Source organism: Hordeum vulgare, chromosome 5H (genome assembly GCF_904849725.1).
Source record: "Hordeum vulgare subsp. vulgare chromosome 5H, MorexV3_pseudomolecules_assembly, whole genome shotgun sequence".
NCBI classification, from domain to species: domain Eukaryota; kingdom Viridiplantae; phylum Streptophyta; class Magnoliopsida; order Poales; family Poaceae; genus Hordeum; species Hordeum vulgare.
Window position 1 is genome coordinate 536,042,554 of NC_058522.1, and position 19,092 is coordinate 536,061,645.

A 19,092-nucleotide genomic window follows, 5' to 3' on the forward strand; every position below is an offset into this window, starting at 1 on the left:
TCATGCAATTCAAAATAAATGGATGTTACAATTTTCAAAATGTTCATACATTTCAAAATTTTATTTTTGACGTTTCAAAAATGCTTATACAATGTAAGAAAATGTTTGTAGAGTTTAGAAATGAGGTTTTGTATCATTCAAAGGAATTGAATGTGCATTTGAAAAACCTTTACCATGTATTCTAAAAATGGATCAAAACATTAATCATGTTTTTAAAAAGTAGTAAATGTGTGTAAAAAGGTTTTAAATGTAATAGACAAAAATGTAGAGTGTGTATGAAATAAATTAGACATTAAAACATATATTTGAAAAATGTAGAGTAGTAATGCATTTAAACATTATTAAATGTGTATAAATAAATATTCTAGGTGTATACAAAAAAATGTAGGTATGTGTTTAAAAAATATAAAATATCAGGTTGAAGAAAACTAGAACAAATGGTGAAGATAGAAGGAAGAAACAATGAAAACCAGAGAAAAAGAAAAGGAAATGGAAAAGAAAAAAAACAAAGAAACCCGAGGAAACCGAAGGAACCCGGTGCAAACACTAAAAAGAGATTAGAAATCACAGAAAAAAACATGTGTCCATTGCTACAGTACCAGTCCGTGCCAGTAGTCCATGTGCGAGAGTCCAGGCGAAACTTAGCCTCACAGTAGGCGATATATAGTTGCAATTCTAAAAAAAGTAGGTTAACATAGTTCTAGCAATGATGCGTTGTCACTTTGACCAAGTTCACCCCCTCTATTTCTTGGGCCGCACCCACCATAATTGTTAGACCATAATCACATAACACCCCACTCCATTTCTACGATCATCTTGGGCAAGCCTATTACCACTTGTTATATTAGAGTGGTGAGCCACCCCCTCCAGAAGTCGTAGTCTAGAAGGCTTGTGGCTATGGTGGGGGCGTGTCATCCAAGTATACAATGTCTTGGCTCGTAAGTGGAAACGAGGGAAGGCTTGAGGCATGGTGTGGAAAGGAGGAGGAGGCAAGAGGGGTTGGCGACTAAAATTATAGGGTACATGTCGTGTGAGACACACATGTGCACTTTAAGCACATCGACATGCAATGTCGTGACAGACGTGAGGACAAGGCAGTGACGCCTAGTGGGAGGTCCGTGGATTGCCGATTGTACTCGAGAACCACAACATGTTACCCATGATGATCCATAAGACATGGATGCCATCTGGATCAACCACTCGATCTAACCCCTGGAAGTAAGCAAAAGTCATGCGACGACAAAAGGAGCTAGTTGGGGAAGCAGGTAGGCGGCAATATTTATTAGATCTGTGAGTTCTAAAAAGATTTTGAACAGAGAGGTTGCTATGGCATGTGAGACCGAATAATAGGATGCCACATCGGCTAAGATGAGCAGAGTAAAAACTCACCTTCTAGGTAATTGTCTTACAAGGGGTCAGATAAACCGAACAATATATTGATAGTTTGAAATTGCATCATACTGATTTTGAAGTCCATGGTCAAAGTTAAACTAGGCATAAGTTCAGGTTTAAGTATACAAATCTCTCCCTAGAGAAGCAGAAAACATAGCAAAAAAAGCGACTCGCCTTTTTCTCTCCTTGAAAAGTTTATCTCCACCCCTCTAGAAAACACTATATGCACGAAGTTTCTTCAAAATATACATTCATATGCGGTGTACACAAAAGGATAAATAAATGCATTCTTTTTTTACGGGTAATAAATAAGTGTATTCAATAGGCTTATTTTTCGTTGTACTTCATAAGGGCTAGAATTTTTTCTCTCCGTGTAGCTTACAAGTCATCATATTATTTAACAAAAAATTACAGATAATCAGCAAACATGTATTTGTGTTCACATAATTATTAAATTTTAAAGCTTTGAAATGGCATTTTGTTTTCCTAACACACCGGGCTCCGAACTTCACACCCTTAAAGTCTAAACACAGAGCCTATTGGAGTACTTTAAAAGCATAAAATTGTGAATACGCCTTGCTCCTAATAAAGCGGGTTCAGCTGCGGCCGCCTTCAGAAACGGGCGCGTAAGCACAAAATTGTGCAGAGGCCCACAAGGAAGCACATCCGGCGACGACCATGAGCAGCCCGACGCCCGCCATCCACTCGCTCAGCGCGCCGCCGCGGACGCAGGCGCCGGCAACGCCTCCTCTCCGGCGCGCTACCTCCGCGGCTTCCACCCTCCGGGATTCCCCACAGCCACCTCTAGCGCCCCTGAACACTCCCTCTCGCCGCGCCGCCCTCCTCGCACTCGTCCTGGCCGCCTCGCCGGCAAGACCCGCCGCCGCCGCCTTCTCCTTCAGCTTCCGTACGGACACCACCATAAACTCTCTAACCGCCGGTCATGGCTAGCGTGCGCCCTCAGTCTTCTCTCCTCTGCTTGATTTTCTCGCTGGTGCATGCGCAGCTGGGCCGAAGGAGCTGCTGCGGGAGCAGAAGAGGAAGTCGGCGCGCTTCCTCCTCGCGCCCATCGCCGCCTCCCGCGAGACCCTCGTCAAAGCCCAGGACCTTCTCGGTATTGCCCAATGCTCCAATTGCTTGCCTTACTCAGTCGTCCTTACATACGGTTCGCCGCAATTGTGTCGTGACTTTGGAAATGCAGCTTCGGAGAATGCGTCTGCCGCGGACGCCGAGGAGGTGAGGGGGCGGCTCAGCGCGGCGGGGAGGGACTGCGTGCCGCGGGAGAGGAACTCGATAGTCGCCTTTCAGTCACGAACCGGCGTCGAGGTTGGGGGGCTTGCATTGGCCACGGTTGGCTTTGTCTTTGCATTTGGTGTTCCAAGTGTTTGATGAAATTACCCGCAGGTCTGCACATTCAGCTTGATTCTGAAGAATGCGGCGTCGCTGCTTGACGATAAGGATCCTCTCAAGGTTGAAGCTGATACTAGCCTTGCAGAGCTAATACAGTAGGTTTATCGCAAACATTTCAAGAAGCTTGCCAAATTTCTGTACATTATCGTGTCGAGTAAACTTATGTTTTTTTGTGTGTGGCAAAATTGATCGTTAGTTAACCTTGTGCAGATCATTCTCTGACCTGGGAACTGTCGTGGATAACAGTAACTTTGAGCTCAGTGATGATAGGTGAGTAATGTGGCCTCGCCACTCAACTTGTTTCTTCACTAAAAAAAATCACATGATCAACCAATTCTTTGTGTTTCCAATAGGCCTTATTAGGGGTGTTCATGTTGGTTTTTAGCCAGGTTAAACCCAGCAAGAACTAGTTTTATTACTAATGATTGTTGCACCTTTTTCAAGTTCCTAGTTCAGGTGATGGTTTCAAACAGTTTTATAAAACTGTGTTTAAGTATCCATAAGTCTTATATATTGTCAATTTGTCATCACAGGTATTAGTATCACATTTCTATTCTTTACTCTGAAAATTATTTTCATGTTCCAATCAAGTGAAATTTACACTTTTGTTCACTAATACTAGGTAGGATTTCATACAAATGCTGATGTGCCCATTCCTCGAATTTCTTTTCAAGAGGTGTTAGGATATAGATTATACTTCTTGATTTTCTGTGGAACTGCTTTGGAGTCTTCGTAAGCTAGTAAATTCACTGGCGCTTATCATCTTCACTGTACTGCAGAAAGAAGATGAAGGATGACCTGCTGAGCACTATCTCCGCCCTTGATAAATACGAACAGGGTGTTAAGAATTGTTTAGGTGTATAGAATATTTTTGCTAATTTTCATTAAGTTCATTCTCAAGCAACTCTTGAGGCTTAAAATCATTTCAGAATAATCAATCATTCTTGTTTTCCTTTCATGTGTGGTACGGTTTTGTTTGCCTCTGGTCTTTGCTCATCAGTGCCTTATCTTGCTCAATACAGTTCGTATATTTTGTTTGACATATGCTATTTATAGTAAATAGAATTGCTCACCTTAATAATAGGGTAAAGGAAATAACAAGAGTTATTACGGAGCTTCTTCCTTCAGAATATAATTACTGCCTCCAATGTTTTCTATCTGTTGTGTTTTAGTTACTTTGGTTAATGTTTTCAATCTCTTGTGTTACCCATTTTATGAGAATGTTTAATGCCAGTATAATGTTTATCCATGCATCTTCTGTAGTGTGATTCCCTTCCTTCGCTTTGTGTTCCATGGGACTGATTTATGCTCACACTTATTGATGATTTTCAATGAACTGTGATTGCTTGGAAGGTATTATAAATGGGTGAAGAACTGGGCAATTCCTTTGATAAAGTGCACCTTTCAGTCCGAGATAATCCACAAAATCTTGTCAGTGAAAAATATCAATAAGTGTATTATACAAAGTCACATCTGGGTTTGAGTGCGACCGTACTCTCCAAGTAATCAGAGGAAAAGGAAGAGTCATAATTATTTCAAACAACGATCCAGTGCATGTAAAGCCTTATAAAGTGGTATGATCATCTGGAGAAGCAGAGGCTTCAACCAAATACAATCTGCGGCATGGTGTGCCATCCTCTGGATTAATCTCCACTGATCTTGGCAATCTCCTCAGCTTATCGAACAGATTTTGTGGATGATTTAGGAGACCAAAATGTGCTTGGGGATCTCCAATTTGTGACAACATTGCTTTTGAGAACCCCATAGAAGGCAGCAGGAGATCAGGGCTGTCGTGGTAGAAATGGTACATCGTCTGCGACAGTGACGCAGCATTCTTGTTCATAAAGTCAGCAAGGAGGACCGTGCAGGCTGAGGTGCGGCATGCCGCAATGGTTTCGAGGACTTGCATCGCATGCACATTATGAAGGTAATAGAGGATTCCTTCAAGAACCCATATGGTGTTTCTTTCAGAAACATACCCACAGCTCTGTAGCTTGGTCATCCAGTCAACATCTCGTATGTCAGCAGGAACCCTAGTCAATGATTTTGCCATCATGGTGAGTTTTTGATGATTTCCAGAACTCATTGATTCATGCAGAATATCGGATTTCATTTCTAGGAGATCTGCGAAGTCGAGTTCAAATACGGCGCATTCCTTTAGGCAGCCCAGCCGATAGGCTCTTGCATCCATCCCTATAAAAACAATGTTTATCCAAGTCAGTCCTTTATTTCGCAAAAGTAAAAGTGTGTTGTACATGTGAACATATCTCCCAAGTTTCTCCTTCGATCAGGTTTGTGCAATGCTTCAAAATGAAAAAAAATACTATTAATAAAAAATGCCAGTGTTTAATTGTGCAGCTCTACTTGTTCCATCAGCTGCAAAATGCTCAATGTCTTCTAGCAAATTTTTGTGCAATTGCTGAGAAAGCATTAGAATATTCAGGGATGAACCTCAAATGCATTGCTGAATACATATTGAATTTCGGTAAACTGTCATATGTATCCAAAGGAAAATTTGCTTGTGGGGGTTTGGGTTTCTATATGTGCTCATCCTTAGCTGCTGAAAATGAAATCGATGTTTTTTTTTTCCTTTTCTTGGAACATTATGTGTGTGTCCTTTATTCCTCTAGGTAGATACCAACAAAATGTCCTGGTACATTGTATCTAGAGAAAAAAAATATCCTGGTCTATGTGGCGCCAACTGATGGAGGATATAAATGCCAGGGTCTTGAAGACATGAAGTTTTTCCGAAAAAAAGAAGCCATGATGTTGATGTGTCAAGTGCTCTCTGGAGTCTGGACAAATCACACTCAGATTGCCTGTACTAAAATTTACATCCCTACATTGCTGGATAGCTTTGTTCTTGCTGTATTGTTGCCGGGTGTCTCCATTGCTAGCCACAACTATGTATTTTGTTTTGTTTCCCTTTTCTGTCTGCATGCACGGTGATAATGCCTTTCGTGGACCTTGTTTTTTTTTCTTCTAATCGATCAAGGTTTCTTTCCCCCGGAAAAAATAAAAGGATCAGAGTTTTTCTTTCACATTGATTGTTTTCCAAAAGTGATCCATATAAGTTTTCTGCCACATAAAATCTGCAGGGTAGAAAAAGACTGGCACAGAGTGCCTACGAATCAAACTCCTGTTTAAGATTTTGAGGCATGCTTTTGTATATATTTCAAGTCAGTTTGGATATTATGATGGATTGTGACAGTACTGTTTAGTTAAATGATATCTTAGTCTGTATTTGTTTTGCCGCTTTGCTTAGCTGATGTACTTGTGAAAATTTATTATTTTTTGAATGATATACTTGTGAAAAATATGAGATGAATCCTGCTGGATGGTAGAATTCAAACAACTTCAATGGTATTGGCCTTCCATTTTTTTATAGGATCTGGAAAATATGATGTAAATCATTCAGAACTCTTTTGTGCATCTGTTTTTTAGAGGCAATTGAAATGACACTTTGTAAGGTCTCTGGTCATAAATATCTGAGTTCATACACACTAACTTTAGTCCGTGGTATGCAATTTTACCACTATTTTTGCTGGCATATATTAGTTAAAGGAAATTATTAACTTATATTATGAAAATATTTTTCATGACAAACTGGTTGGTACTATTTTCATTTTACAAATCAAAATATTTTTTTATACAAACTGAAAATTATCTACTGCCTGGTTTCTAGAAACTCATATATTTTTGAATGGTTAAACTATTTAAACTTGAAGATAGCATAGTGTTTCACAACCACCATGAAAACTATTGCCCATTTGACAGAAGTAATTTCAAATCTTTGGAAACACACACCCATTTTGTTTAAAGCATGTGTAATTGTGCAAGCGAAAACTATCATTCTGTTTGATGGAAGCAATTATATTTCATTCAAAGCAATTATTGGTCGTCATAAAAAAACGTGACTATTTCTAAACAAAATATCCCATTACGGCCGGAAAAAAAGGTCTAAACCAAAGCAAATTTCGTTCGCAATGAAAGCTATTTATTTCTAAAAAGAATGAGTTGAGCTAAATTCGTATAATTGATGGAAACATGGTTTCAATGTGACGGAAATAAACTGTTTTTGTCTCACTTAAAAATCAAATTAACCAGACATGCAAGTTACAGTGTTGGGAAGCAAAAACAGAAGCACCATAACGAAAATGCCAGTGTTAAAAGCGTTTGAAACCAGTGGAATAAGTATTCAATTATGAAACAAACAAATACTCCCTCCGTTTCAGTTTATAAGTCCGACATGTGTATCTAGGTCGTTAATTTGACCAACTTAATAAGAGGCATATATTACAAATACTCCTTATAAACTTTGATGGAGGGAGTAAATACGCAGAAGGCATGATCCTGTGTGCGATGCATGCAGCATGCGTCCGTGTGATACGAAAGATGCATTTCAAAATTTGAATTCGCAGCACATTTCACGACGGAAATGCCATGTGCACAGCAGCTACGCGCAGCGAGGTCGATCGTGTTACTTGTGTACTCCTACGTGCTACGTGTGACGAACCTGCGCCGAGGAGGACGACCTGCGCGGCGCCGCCGAGGCTGGCGACGGCGGCCTCGATGCGGGCGTCGAACCAGAGCGTGCGCACGGCGATCATGACCCCGGGCACCTCCCGCGCGCCGGCGCGCTCGTCGCGGCGCATCTTCTCGTGGAGCCCCCTGAGGTGCCGCTCCCCGGCCAGCACCCCGGCCGCCGGGTCCCGCACCGCGCTCGCCCACAGCGCCCGCACGGCCGCCGTCTGGCACGCGCTCTGCAGCACGGGGTCCCACTCCGCCTCCACCCGCGCGTGCAGCGCCCGCACCCCCTCCGGCGCCAGCTGCTCCATCACCGCCGCCAGCACGCCCTCGCCCTCGCCATTGGCGCCCGCCCTCTCCTCGCCGGACGACATGATCGACCAGCTGCTGCCGCCCGGGCGGCGTAGCTCTCGGCGCGGCGGCCGGGCTCCGCTTCTGGCTCTCCGGTGAGACGGGATCAAGGGGTAGAGCGCGGCCAGCCGGCCACACAATGCCATGGCTAAGCCGCATATATAGCGTGTACGTAGCCTGCCGGCCCCGGCCGGGCAGCAGCGTGGGTGTGACGGCGTTCATTTGATCGGCTGGGCCTCCCCCGCTTTACGTCGATCGCTCGTTGTATGGGAGGAGATAAGGAAAGAGGACCACCCGTCCGCATGGGCTTAGCCAGTTCCACGCTTGCGACCTCCTGCGTAGTGCGTGCCCCCTGCGCGGGTGGTGCGTGTTCTTCCGCCGCTTCTCCTGCAGCTCGTTGTACGTACGGCCAGGCGCCCGGGGGGTCGGCGAAACTGTGCCGCGACGGCGACGGCCTGTCTGTGTTCGGTTGCGAATTAATGGCTGGCGAGTGGAGCTGTCGCACGTCGGACCAGCGGAGACGACAAGCACGTGCGCGCGCGGGGCGGCCGTTGTGCTCCGGCCGGCCGCGACAAGGCCGGCCACGCTCTTTTGTTGCCAGCTATGGCTCTGCATCGCCACCGAGGATCGGTTGGCTTTGCTGTAGCGCGGGGGTGGCAGTGTGCGACCACCGGACGCGTCATATTGTCTGCCATGTGAAATCACTTTTTCAAGCTTTATTATTGGGACTGGCTAGTCGGCTGAATTCTAAATTTTGATCCATCATTCATCTACTACCCCTATAAAAACATGAAAGAACACATCCAACTAAACATATCAGCATCAACAACCTAATGGCCTAAAATCCTTGTTAACAAAATTGATCGCTAACGAAACGATAATCCTCGCACGCTTTAATTTGTCTCTCTCCGCAAAACATAACCCACACGCCCCTACTCGCCGCAACTGCTCGGCACCCGCCACCCCTCCTTCTCGTCGCCGCTTGGCCCCGCCGCCCCTTCTCGCCCAAACTGCTCGGTCCTCACCGCCACTTTTTGCTGCAACTGCTCTGTCCGAGCAGTTGCTGCAAAAAAGTGAGACTAATTTTTTTCGGTCTAGAATTTCAGTTTTCAGATATTTTTCTTTGAGTGATGTACCTTGCATATTCAGAAAAAAAACATAAGAATTATATGATAATAAGTGATAATGGATAGGATCAACGCAAATATCAATAATAATTCATGATGCAAAAATGAACGTATCAACTCCCCCAAGCTTAGACCTTGCTTGTATTGGAAATATGTTCTGAAGGTAATAATAAAATGGTTATTATTATATTTCCTTGTTCATGATAATCGTTCATTATCCACACTAGAATTGTATTGATTGTAAATTAAATACATGTGTGGATACATAGACAACACAATGTCCCTATTGAGACTCTAAAGGACTAGCTTGTTGATTAAAGATGGTCAAGGATTTCTGGCCATAGACATGAGTTTTCATTTGATAACGGGATCACATCATTAGGAGAATGTTGTAATGAACAAGACCCAAACTATAAACGTAGCATATGATCGTGTCAGTTTATTGCTATTGTTTTTTTGCATGCCAAGTATCTGTTCCTATTGCCATGAGATCATGCAACTCCCGAACACCGGAGAAATGCCTTGTGTGTATCAAACGTCACAACATAACTGGGTGACTATAAAGATGCTCTACAGGTATCTCCGAGGGTGTCTGTTGGATTGGCATGGATCGAGACTGAGATTTATCACTCCGTATGACGGAGAGGTATCTCTAGAGCCCACATCAAAAATTATGTTTTCTATCATTTACCTACTCGAGGACGAGCATGAATTAAGCTTGGGGATGCTCATACGTCTCCAATGTATCTATAATTTTTGACTGTTTCATGCTATTATATTATCATACAATGTTTTTGGGGTATTATTTTATGAGTTGTGATATTCATTTCTTAAATAATAAGGAACACAATGCAAAATTCCGTACCTGCATGCCGAGAGCATAATCTTCATGGTATATCGAGGAAGGAATTTAAGCTAACGGCACTGCCAATGGGTGGCACTCCTACCATCACTGCCACTACTCTTGGATCATCACTCAAGCATATATTTGTGTACATGACCGATGGTGCAGTTGTTGTAGTGTCTTCGGTGCAATCTATAGTGATATAACCCTTGAACCACACAATCAAATGGATGTCCTGGATTTATGATATATTTTGTTAGCATTTATTTTTATTGGCGATAATAGTTGTAATATGCACTCTTTGCTTTAATAAAAAATACACTCTCTACTTCAAGTACAAACATTTTGATGTTAAGATTTGGCTTTTGAATGGTGTTTAAATGATATTAATATATTTATGTGATATAATATATTCCATTTTAGTAATCATTTAGGCCGAGTATCTGCAGTACATAATCAAGTGTGAGAAATTCCATAATACCTTATCAAGGTCATTTGCATCTTTGCACAAGCCTTTGCCTAGCGACCTCATTTTTGAATCATCCATTGATTTAACTATTCCTTGGAAAATATAAGCCTCATTTGATCACCCATGATATTGACTATATCCATTGATGACTTTTCTCATCTTTAGTTATCACCTGTTTACACCATGACATTAAGAACAATTGTAGGATTGCATGTCCATGGACTCGAAACAATTCAAGCATGCTTGCCAATGACAACTAGATTTAATATATTCTTTGTTACAACCTATCCAAATTATGAATGAATGAAACAATGTATATTATTGTTTGTATGACCATAATACTCCCACTTTTCAAAATACAACTTGGGTAACATCAGAACACTATGTATCCACTTAAAGTATTATTTTAGAACATTTTCTATGCATTTAATTTCTATATTTTGAAACATTTATATGTATACTGGTTTGATTTCAATTGAACAATGTTGGAGACATGTGTTGCATGTGCAAGCTTACTATCTAATACCCCTACAAAAACATGAAAGGACAGACCCAACTAAGCATATTGGTCGTTTGATCAACAATCTAATGTCCTAAAATCTGTGTTAACAAAATTGATCGCTAACGAAACGATAATGCCCTCGCTAACAAAATGATAATCCCCGCATGCTTCCTATCTCCCCGCAAAACATAACCTGCACGCCCCTACTCACCGCCCCACACCACTCGTTCTCGCCGCCGCTTGGCCCCTTTTCGCTGGAATTGTTTGATCCCCGCCGCCCCTTCACGTCGCCAACCTACATGAGGCCACACACGCCCACGACGCCGGCGGACCAGATCAGGGGTTGGCGCCCTCCGATTTTCTGCTTGCCACGGGACTACGACGAGGATCTGGGAGGCTTCCTATGGTTTTCCCAAAATATGTGAATTTATACCAAAGATATCATGGCCAGAGGAGCTCGGAGGTGGCCCCAAGCCATCAGGGCACGACCACCCCCTTGGGCGCGCCATGTTGGTTTGGGGAACCTCGTGTGCCCTCGGTCTTCCTCCAAAGGTTCCATGTCTTGTTTTTGTCCAAAAAAATTATCAAATAGTTTCGGGGTATTTGAACTTCGTTTGGTAGAGTATACCTGAAAAGCCAAAAACATGCAGAAGCAACTGACACTTGGCACTGGGTCAATAGGTTAGTGCTAGAAAATAATATAAAACAAGAAGTAAATGCCTAAAAAGTATCCTAGAATGATAATACAATAGCATGGAGTAATAAAAAATTATAGATACGTTGAAGAAGTATCTACTGTCATCCACTTGTTCTGCTTTTTATTTGCCTTTCTTATTTGTCTTTTTATTTACCTCTCTTTTTAGTCTCCCTCCACTTCTTAAAAAAGTAAAAAAAAATTGCTTGTCTAGCTTGAAATCGCTATCATGTCTGAATTTGAGAAAGGTATAGTTGAAAGTGCTAGTGAAGATAGCGCTAGTGAATCTTATGAGGAAAAACCTGAATTTTTGACTAATCATGAGCCTTCGGAGAGTCAAGTTCCTCATATTGAAACTCCCACGGTTTTAAAAACTAAAATCTATCAGGTGGGTAGTGGTAACATTATTGAAAAGAATTTTCACTAGTGGGGACGGGGCCTTTAGCCCCGACCCGTAAGGGGCTTTAGTCCCGGTTCACCAACCGGGACTAAAGGGGCGGGACTAAAGGCCTAACCTTTAGTCCCGGCCTTGTTTCAAGCCGGGACTAAAGGTGCTCCACGTGGGCGCCTCGTAGCACCCCAGGGGCACGCCCTTTAGTCCCGGTTCGTTACACGGACCGAGACTAAAGAGTTTCATATTTTGTTTATTTTTGGGTTTTTTTGAATGAAATTATTTTTGGGTTTTAGGGTTTTAGGGTTTAGGTCTTCGGGAGATTAACTTGATGCCTCATTTGGTGTTCGGGAATTAGTTTTCATATAATTTAAATAGAAATAATTATGCATATATATAAGATTAACTTATCTTACAAGCGAGCATATATATACAATTATATGGAGATCTGAATTATCGGGACTAGAGCCCGTCTATTCGATTACATGGATGAACATCAGTAATAGCCCCTAGCTACACTAAATCGTCCTTTGTCATCTATAGCTTCCGTCCTCAGAAAGGTCGCAAGCTCCTCTGCAACAGCAATCGCGCGTTGCTCTGGTAGGACATTCGTCCTCATGGCCGTGTACTATATAAGAAGAGGAGATGAATATGAATATCAATCATGATAACAAAGAATGACGGGTAAAAATAGAGGTGTGATTGTTCATTGCTTACGTCGAATCTGTGATCCTTGTGCTCAGAGGTAAACGTGCGAATGGTCTCGCAAACATAGTATCCGCATAGATGCGTCCCCCGTGGCTGCTGGTCGCACTTTACGAGAATAGAATATATATAATCAAAATAATAATCTAGCATCATAAATGTATTGAAAATAGAAGTATATCATACTACTACTTACCTGAGCCGCTCTAAAGGTCAGCTTCTCAGGCTCGATACCGGGAGTCACGCACTTGAACCGCTTCCAAACCCTGCCCGACAAGGATAATGATTTGCTAAGTTTTTCATTAATTGATATATCAGAAAATCATCGAAAGAGACCGATAGAGCGCAAGAATGATTGAAATTACCCTTGGAGCATGTCCTGCAGGCTTTGGAACTGTTTCAAGGGTCTCGATAATGGGTCGAAGGCATCAACTCTTCCCTTATCAATTTGAATGTCCAACAGAATCCAATGAAAGCTGCACATGTATATATATATATATATGTCAATAACTTATCAATTACACTTATAAGTGAATGGACACAACAGAGTAAAGACCCTCACCTGAAGTTGTATGGAAACAGTATGTGGTCACAGAAATTTTGATCTATTAGAAACCTTAGAAGGTTTTCCTCCGTCTCCTTGGGTTTATCAGTTAGCGTCGCTATATGTATTTTATCTGGGTCAATAAACCCAATATTTAGGATGTTCCTACTTTTACAATCCAGAATCTTCATTCTGCATAATAGAGTACAAGTTATATATAGACAATGAATTGAAATAACTAAACAAGTTATATGTAGACAACGAATTGAAAAACTTACAGACAATAGCAACTCATAAGCGATTTGTCGAGGGCGTCGCCATTGTACATCTGGAAGAGTTCATCAAAGTCGATATGGATTTCTTCGGGGCGGCCGTAGTACTCCCGCGGGACACTCACCACGATCATCGTTCTCCCATTCTTTGATTCACTTAAGTACCATGTATGCAAGTAACACATATTTGTTGGGAGATCATCTTTGCTGACCAATGGCGCTCCCATGACAAACTGTGGCTTAGGGGCTACCACAGCCTTGGGTAACCTGTCGTCTTGGGAAGCCAGAATGTCTTCAACCGGGATACCCCATTCATCCGCCCACTTCTTTGCTAATTCAAAATCTTGCCCCTGCACCGGAGAGGGGACATTCGAGGGGAACACCCTGAGGGGTGGGATCGACTGTTTGTCCTGTTGTCCAAGCGGAGGAACGTTTGATTTTTTCTTGCTTGTAGTTGAACTTGATTTGCTCCCACTTGCACTTGCACGTGATCTGCTCTTTTTCACTTCCTTCTGCAATGTGCGTGTATAGTCATCAGGCTTATGGTGTAAGTCATACTGTGATGGAAGGGTCGTGAAGTATTTTGCAAATATTATTTGCTTCTCGGTGTATTCTGCGCGGGGCTCGGGTTCCTTCTTTTTCATCTGCGCATCATGATGTTCCTTTGCTATCCTGGCGTTTTCCTCGGGGGTACGATCATAAGGTCTGATAGGAAGATTAGCATGAGGTACCTTTGGGAGGGGAGACCGTTTGCGCTTTGGGGGGCTCCGTCGCTTAGAAATTGTCGGCGGAGCGTTCTTGCTGGCACGCTTCCGCTTAGTATCCGGAGCGGGCGGCGGCGGAGACGGACGACCCAAGTCCGGCGGTGGTGATCGAGATGGACTCGTGTTGTGCTGGCCGACGTCATGTGGAGGGCTTGGAGGTAATGGAGGTGTAGGTGACCCGCGACGACTCGGAGGTGGTGTTGTCCTTGGGGCCGAGCCTGGAAGCTTGATGTAGTTCTTGTCCCATAGGATGACGCCACCCAGTACTTCTCCGAGTGTCCTCTCATCTTTGGGTCCAGCTATGTCGAGCTCCATATCATGAAACCCCGCCATGATTTCATCCACCCCGACTTTAGCAAAGCCAGTTGGAATCTCACGGCCATGCCAGCGTGCATCAGGGCCAGAAGGTAAAGCTTGTCCGACGGCCACCTTCATGGATATGTTCTTGAATTTCTGATGGAGTTCACATTATGTTGACTCCTTGATTACATCCACGGGGTAGCCGGGACCGCCCTCTATCATTCTTCGTGCATCATCGGGCGGGGCCTCAGATTCAGCCACGCTGCTTTTCCGCTTAGATGGGGCGCCGGTAATATCAAATGCAGGATCTTCTTGGCGCGCTACTCCTCTAAGCTCATCAATCTGCTTATGTTGCTCGTTAATCCTGGCAAGCAACTGGTTGAACCTGTCATTCTCCTCATCCTGCTGCCGCTTCTTTGCTCTCTCTCGACTTCTGTAAGTGTCTTGGTCTCTGGCAAACCCAAGCCACCACGGGTAAGAAGGACCGAAGCCTCGCGTTCGCCCTCCATGTTCGTCATTGCCGAGGACTAGTGTGAGAAAATCTTTCTCTCTATCTGCAGTGAACTTTCTTTTTCCCTCCTTAATTTCTTTCACTATCCTTTTCCAATTCTCCCTGGGTATCCTAAGACCGTCACTTCAGATGAGGTCCCCTGTTTCTTCATCGTACGAACCACCATGCGCAAGGAACCAATTTCTTGCTCTCAATTCCCACTCATCACGGAGTGGTTCAGGTACGATGCCTTTAGCTAGCAGATCTTGCTCTTTCTTATCCCACTTTGGGATGGCAGTCTCATAGCCCCCTGGCCCCAGCTTGTGGTGATATTTCTTCTTGTCGGCATTTATCTTGTTCTTTTCTGATAATGCCTCGGCATCTTCCGACTCCTTGTACTCTTGAAATGCCTTCCAGTGATTCGCCTGCTTGGCTAGATACCCCTCGAATACTGGCACTTTCTTTGTCTTCAGATAGTTTTTCCATAGCTTCTTCTTCCAGCTACGGAACAGTTCGGCCATCTTCTTTAGAGTCCACTGCTTGACTTTGGCCCTCAGTTTGTGTGCGGCGTCTTCATTCTCACATTCTAACAGGTTGAAATGTGACATGAGATCATTCCAAAGATTATCTTTGTACCTTTCGGCGACATAGTCACTATCGGCTGCCCCTTTGCGCTTGTTCCACTCCCGAACGCTGGTGGGACGTGATCCCTAACGAGAACTCCGCATTGCTTCTTGAATGTGTCAGCAGCATTCTTAGAAAGCTTGGGTTCGCCCGTAGGCAATATCACCTCAAAGGTGTAATACGTCCGTGCATCCAACTTTCTAGTCGGGCCTCGTTTCGTAGCTTTGCTCGATGTGGAGGCCTAAGAGGGAGAAACATTCGTCAAATGAATGTATATGTATACAATATAGAGCTATCTCCAATATTTTTCACATATTACAAGTGATTGTCGAACTTCATATGTATACCTCGCCGGACTTTATTATTTCTTCACCGGCTTCTCCATCAGTGGAGCTATCGCCTTCTCCGTCATTGGACCTATCTCCTGCCCCATCGGCTTCATCTTCGTGTCGGTCGACCTCCATTCCATATCCGGAGGGGTTTAGATATGACGACGGAGATTCAGCTGGTTCAACGTCGGGGCCGTCTTTGATTATATCTTCGAGAAGTTCTTCTTCTTCGAGGTTCCTGATATGTGGATCCATAGTTCTGCAAAGAACGAACATTTGATTAACTAATAAACTAACAAACTATATAAGAGGGGTTGGAAACTTCGAAGTGTCGTTTTATATAGGAGGACCTTTAGTCCCGGGTCTTGGCTAGAACCTAAACTCTAAAATATGTCTAACGGATTCTCTTAACCTTTGTACCAAAAAAGAATTATTCTATCAGGAACTCCGTTCCAAAACAACTTTAGTCCCGGGTCGTGGCTCCACCCGGGACTCCTAGATTTCTGCATAGTATTCAAAGCAGGAGTACTTTTCCAATTTGAGCATTCAATAAGCAAAACCAAATCGTAAAATAAAGTAGTATTCAAATTAGCATGCATTCAATTATAAGCAAATACATCATCTCTTTTGTCCGTACATCGTCGAATATTATCACTAATACTCCTCGAATACTATCATACTTATAGCATCACTGATACATCTAGAACCGTAGCGCCCGACGGGTATCGGCGCGGGCGGTGGACACCCAAAGAGAAGGAACCATCACAGGATCATAGCTCTAGTGAGATCCCCGAAGAACCTGCCAGGTATGCTCGAACCTGCCCTCCAACGCAACCATGTAGCGACGGACGTGTTCATCCTCCTCGTTGACACGGTGACGTACCACCTCCGCGGTGTCCGGAAGCCTCGGCACCCTCACTGGCCCACGCGACCGCCACTAAACAAGGATCGGGTCAACGACGGGCTGGCTCCTCACCAACCTACGCCTCCCAGAAGGTAGCACCTCCCAATACCAGCCGGGCGGAGCCCAGTCCCGGACAGGGCCCCTCTGATCAAGCAGGTGTCCTCCGCCGAGTCGACGACGAGGATGCGGGATAGGCATCGTAAAATGAACTAAAAAAATAAACTAGTTCTATTAATTTTCTTGCTAAAAATAAACTATTAACACTTAAGCATATACAATAGCAAAATTAAACTATTAACACTTAAGCATATACAATAGCAAAATTAAGCAATAATCTAAGAAACACTATTAACACTTAAGCATATACACTATACAATAGCAAAATTAAATGACAAAAAATATATTTCTTCTTCTTGTAACTCTAAACTAATTTTTCCTCTTCTTCTATTTCTCCCCTTCTTCTACTTCTTCTTCTACTTCTAATTCTCCTCTTCTTCTACTACTTCTCCTCTTCTCTTCTTCTACTTCTCCTCTCCTCCTCTTCTAATTTTTCTCTTCTTCTACTTCTCCTCTTCTTCTATTTTTCCTCTTCTTCTCCTCTCCTCCTCTTCTTATTCTCCTTTTTCTTCTTTTCTTCTCCTCCTCTTCTTATTTTCCTTTTTCCTAATTCTAAATATTACTAACCCTAATAATCTAGCACAAACCTAATAACAATAGGAATTAAATGACAAAAAATATATTTTTCTTCTTTTCTTCCCTTTTTCTTCTTTTCTTCTCCTTTTTCTTCCTTTCTTCTCCTTTTTCTTCCTTTCTTCTCCTTTTTCTTCCTTTCTTCTCCTTTTTCTTCTTTTCTTCTCCTTTTTCTTCTTTTCTTCTCCTTTTTCTTCTTTTCTTCTCCTTCCCTTTTTCTTCTTTTCTTCTCCTTTTTCTTCCTTTCTTCTCCTTTTTCTTCCTTTCTTCTCCTTTTTCTTCCTTTCTTCTCCTTTTTCTTCTTTTCTTCTCCTTTTTCTTCTTTTCTTCTCCTTTTTCTTCTTTTCTTCTACTGGCCGGAGTGTTGGGGAGGAGGGGGCGGGGGGCTTACAGGCCGGAGGTGTCGACGGTGCGCGGCGAGGAGGACGGCGGCGCGTGGCGAGGAGGGCGGTGCGTGGCGAGGAGGACGGCGGCGGCGAGGAGGACGGCAGGCGGCGGCGAGGAGGACGGCGGGCAGCCTGACGGCGCCGAGCAGGAGAACGAGAGGAAGAAGAAGAGAAACGAATGATTTGGGTTGGAATTTTTCTAACTCCCGCTTATATAGGTGGATCTTTAGTCCCGGTTCGTGGCTCGAACCGGTACTAAAGACCCCCTTTAGTTCCGGGTGGAGCCACGACCCGGGACTAAAGGCCCTTTTTGGGCAGACCAGAAGGCGGGAAGCAGGGGCCTTTAGTCCCGGTGCGGAGCTCCAACCGGGACTAAAGGGGGTCTTTAGTCCCGGGTGGAGCCACGCACCGGGACTAAAGCCCCTCCTCGGCAGGCGGCAGGCGAGGGGCTTTAGTCCCGGGTCGTGGCTCCACCCGAGACTAATGCCCCTCCTCGGCTGCACGATAAGTTTAGTCCCACCTCGCCCAGCGAGGGGGACTAACACTTGTTTATAAGCCCCGTCGCATCTACTCCATCGAGCTCCTCTCTAAAGCAGGCTTACGGGCCTAAACTGACTGTAAATTAAAAAATTGAAACTATATTTGAAATTGTGGAGAAAATTAAACCTGAATTCAAAGTGAGGTCACTTTGAATTTAGGTTTAATTTTCTTTACAAATTCTCATATAGTTTCAATTTTTGAGTCATGTTGGTGTAAAATGCATGAAGAAGCTCCATGCTGATGGATCGTTTGGACTCACTTGATTTTGAATCACTTGAGACATGCAAAACATGCCACATGAAACAAGTAGAGTAACTTGTTGGGAGTAATGCATTTTTGATGTGTGCAGTCCAATAAGTGCTAAGGCACGCAGTGGATATCATTATGTTCTTACTTCACTGACGATTTGAGTAGATACAGGAGTATTTACTTGATGAATCACAAGTCTGAAATGTTGAAAAGTTCAAAGCTATTTTAGAGTGAAGATCGTCGTGACAAGAGGATAAACAGTCTACGATATGATCATAGAGATGAATATTTGAGTTACGAGTTTTGGTACGCAGTTAAGACAACGTGGAAATTGTTTCGCAGTTCATGCCACCTGGAACACCATAGTGTGATGATGTGTCTGAACGTCTTAGCCACGCCCTATTTGATATGGTGCATACTATGATGTCTCTTATCGAATTACCACTATCGTTTATGGGTTATGCATTAGAGACAACCACATTCACTTTAAATAGGGCACCACGTATTTCCATTGAGATGACACAGTATATACTAAGGTTTAGAGAAATCTAAGCTGTCATTTCTTGAAAGTTTGGAGCTGCGATGCTT

The 19,092-nt window shown here is 43.4% G+C and overlaps 2 protein-coding genes and 1 long non-coding RNA gene across 3 annotated transcripts; 2 read left to right on the forward strand and 1 right to left on the reverse strand.

Annotated features, from left to right (window-relative positions):
• The first annotated feature begins 2,011 nt into the window (after positions 1-2,011).
• On the forward strand, positions 2,012-3,760 carry LOC123452454. Its single transcript, XM_045129105.1, has 6 exons — positions 2,012-2,299; positions 2,399-2,506; positions 2,594-2,718; positions 2,797-2,897; positions 3,013-3,072; positions 3,582-3,760. The coding sequence occupies exons 1-6, from the start codon at positions 2,071-2,073 to the stop codon at positions 3,664-3,666; spliced, it is 708 nt and encodes a 235-aa protein (XP_044985040.1). The 5' UTR covers positions 2,012-2,070; the 3' UTR covers positions 3,667-3,760.
• A 457-nt stretch (positions 3,761-4,217) lies between these two features.
• On the reverse strand, positions 4,218-7,919 carry LOC123452453 (putative S-adenosyl-L-methionine-dependent methyltransferase Mvan_1344). Its single transcript, XM_045129103.1, has 2 exons — positions 7,319-7,919; positions 4,218-4,995 (listed from the first exon to the last, which is right to left on the reverse strand). Exons 1-2 carry the CDS (start codon positions 7,824-7,826, stop codon positions 4,367-4,369), a joined length of 1,137 nt encoding a protein of 378 aa, XP_044985038.1. The 5' UTR covers positions 7,827-7,919; the 3' UTR covers positions 4,218-4,366.
• LOC123452455 lies at positions 4,771-6,271 on the forward strand. Its single transcript, XR_006632603.1, has 2 exons — positions 4,771-4,859; positions 5,527-6,271. It is a non-coding gene; the product is annotated as an uncharacterized LOC123452455 (long non-coding RNA).
• Positions 7,920-19,092: the final 11,173 nt, after the last annotated feature.

Coding starts and splice junctions, on each gene's coding strand:
- LOC123452453 (XM_045129103.1), bottom strand. CDS start 7,826: ATGGCATTGTGTGGCCGGCTGGCCGCGCTCTACCCCTTGATCCCGTCT. Junction 4,996..7,318: donor GGTCGTCCTCCTCGGCGCAG/GTTCGTCACACG, acceptor TTGTTTTTATAG/GGATGGATGCAAGAGCCTAT.
- LOC123452454 (XM_045129105.1), top strand. CDS start 2,071: ATGAGCAGCCCGACGCCCGCCATCCACTCGCTCAGCGCGCCGCCGCGG. Junction 2,507..2,593: donor CAAAGCCCAGGACCTTCTCG/GTATTGCCCAAT, acceptor TTGGAAATGCAG/CTTCGGAGAATGCGTCTGCC. Junction 3,073..3,581: donor TTTGAGCTCAGTGATGATAG/GTGAGTAATGTG, acceptor ACTGTACTGCAG/AAAGAAGATGAAGGATGACC.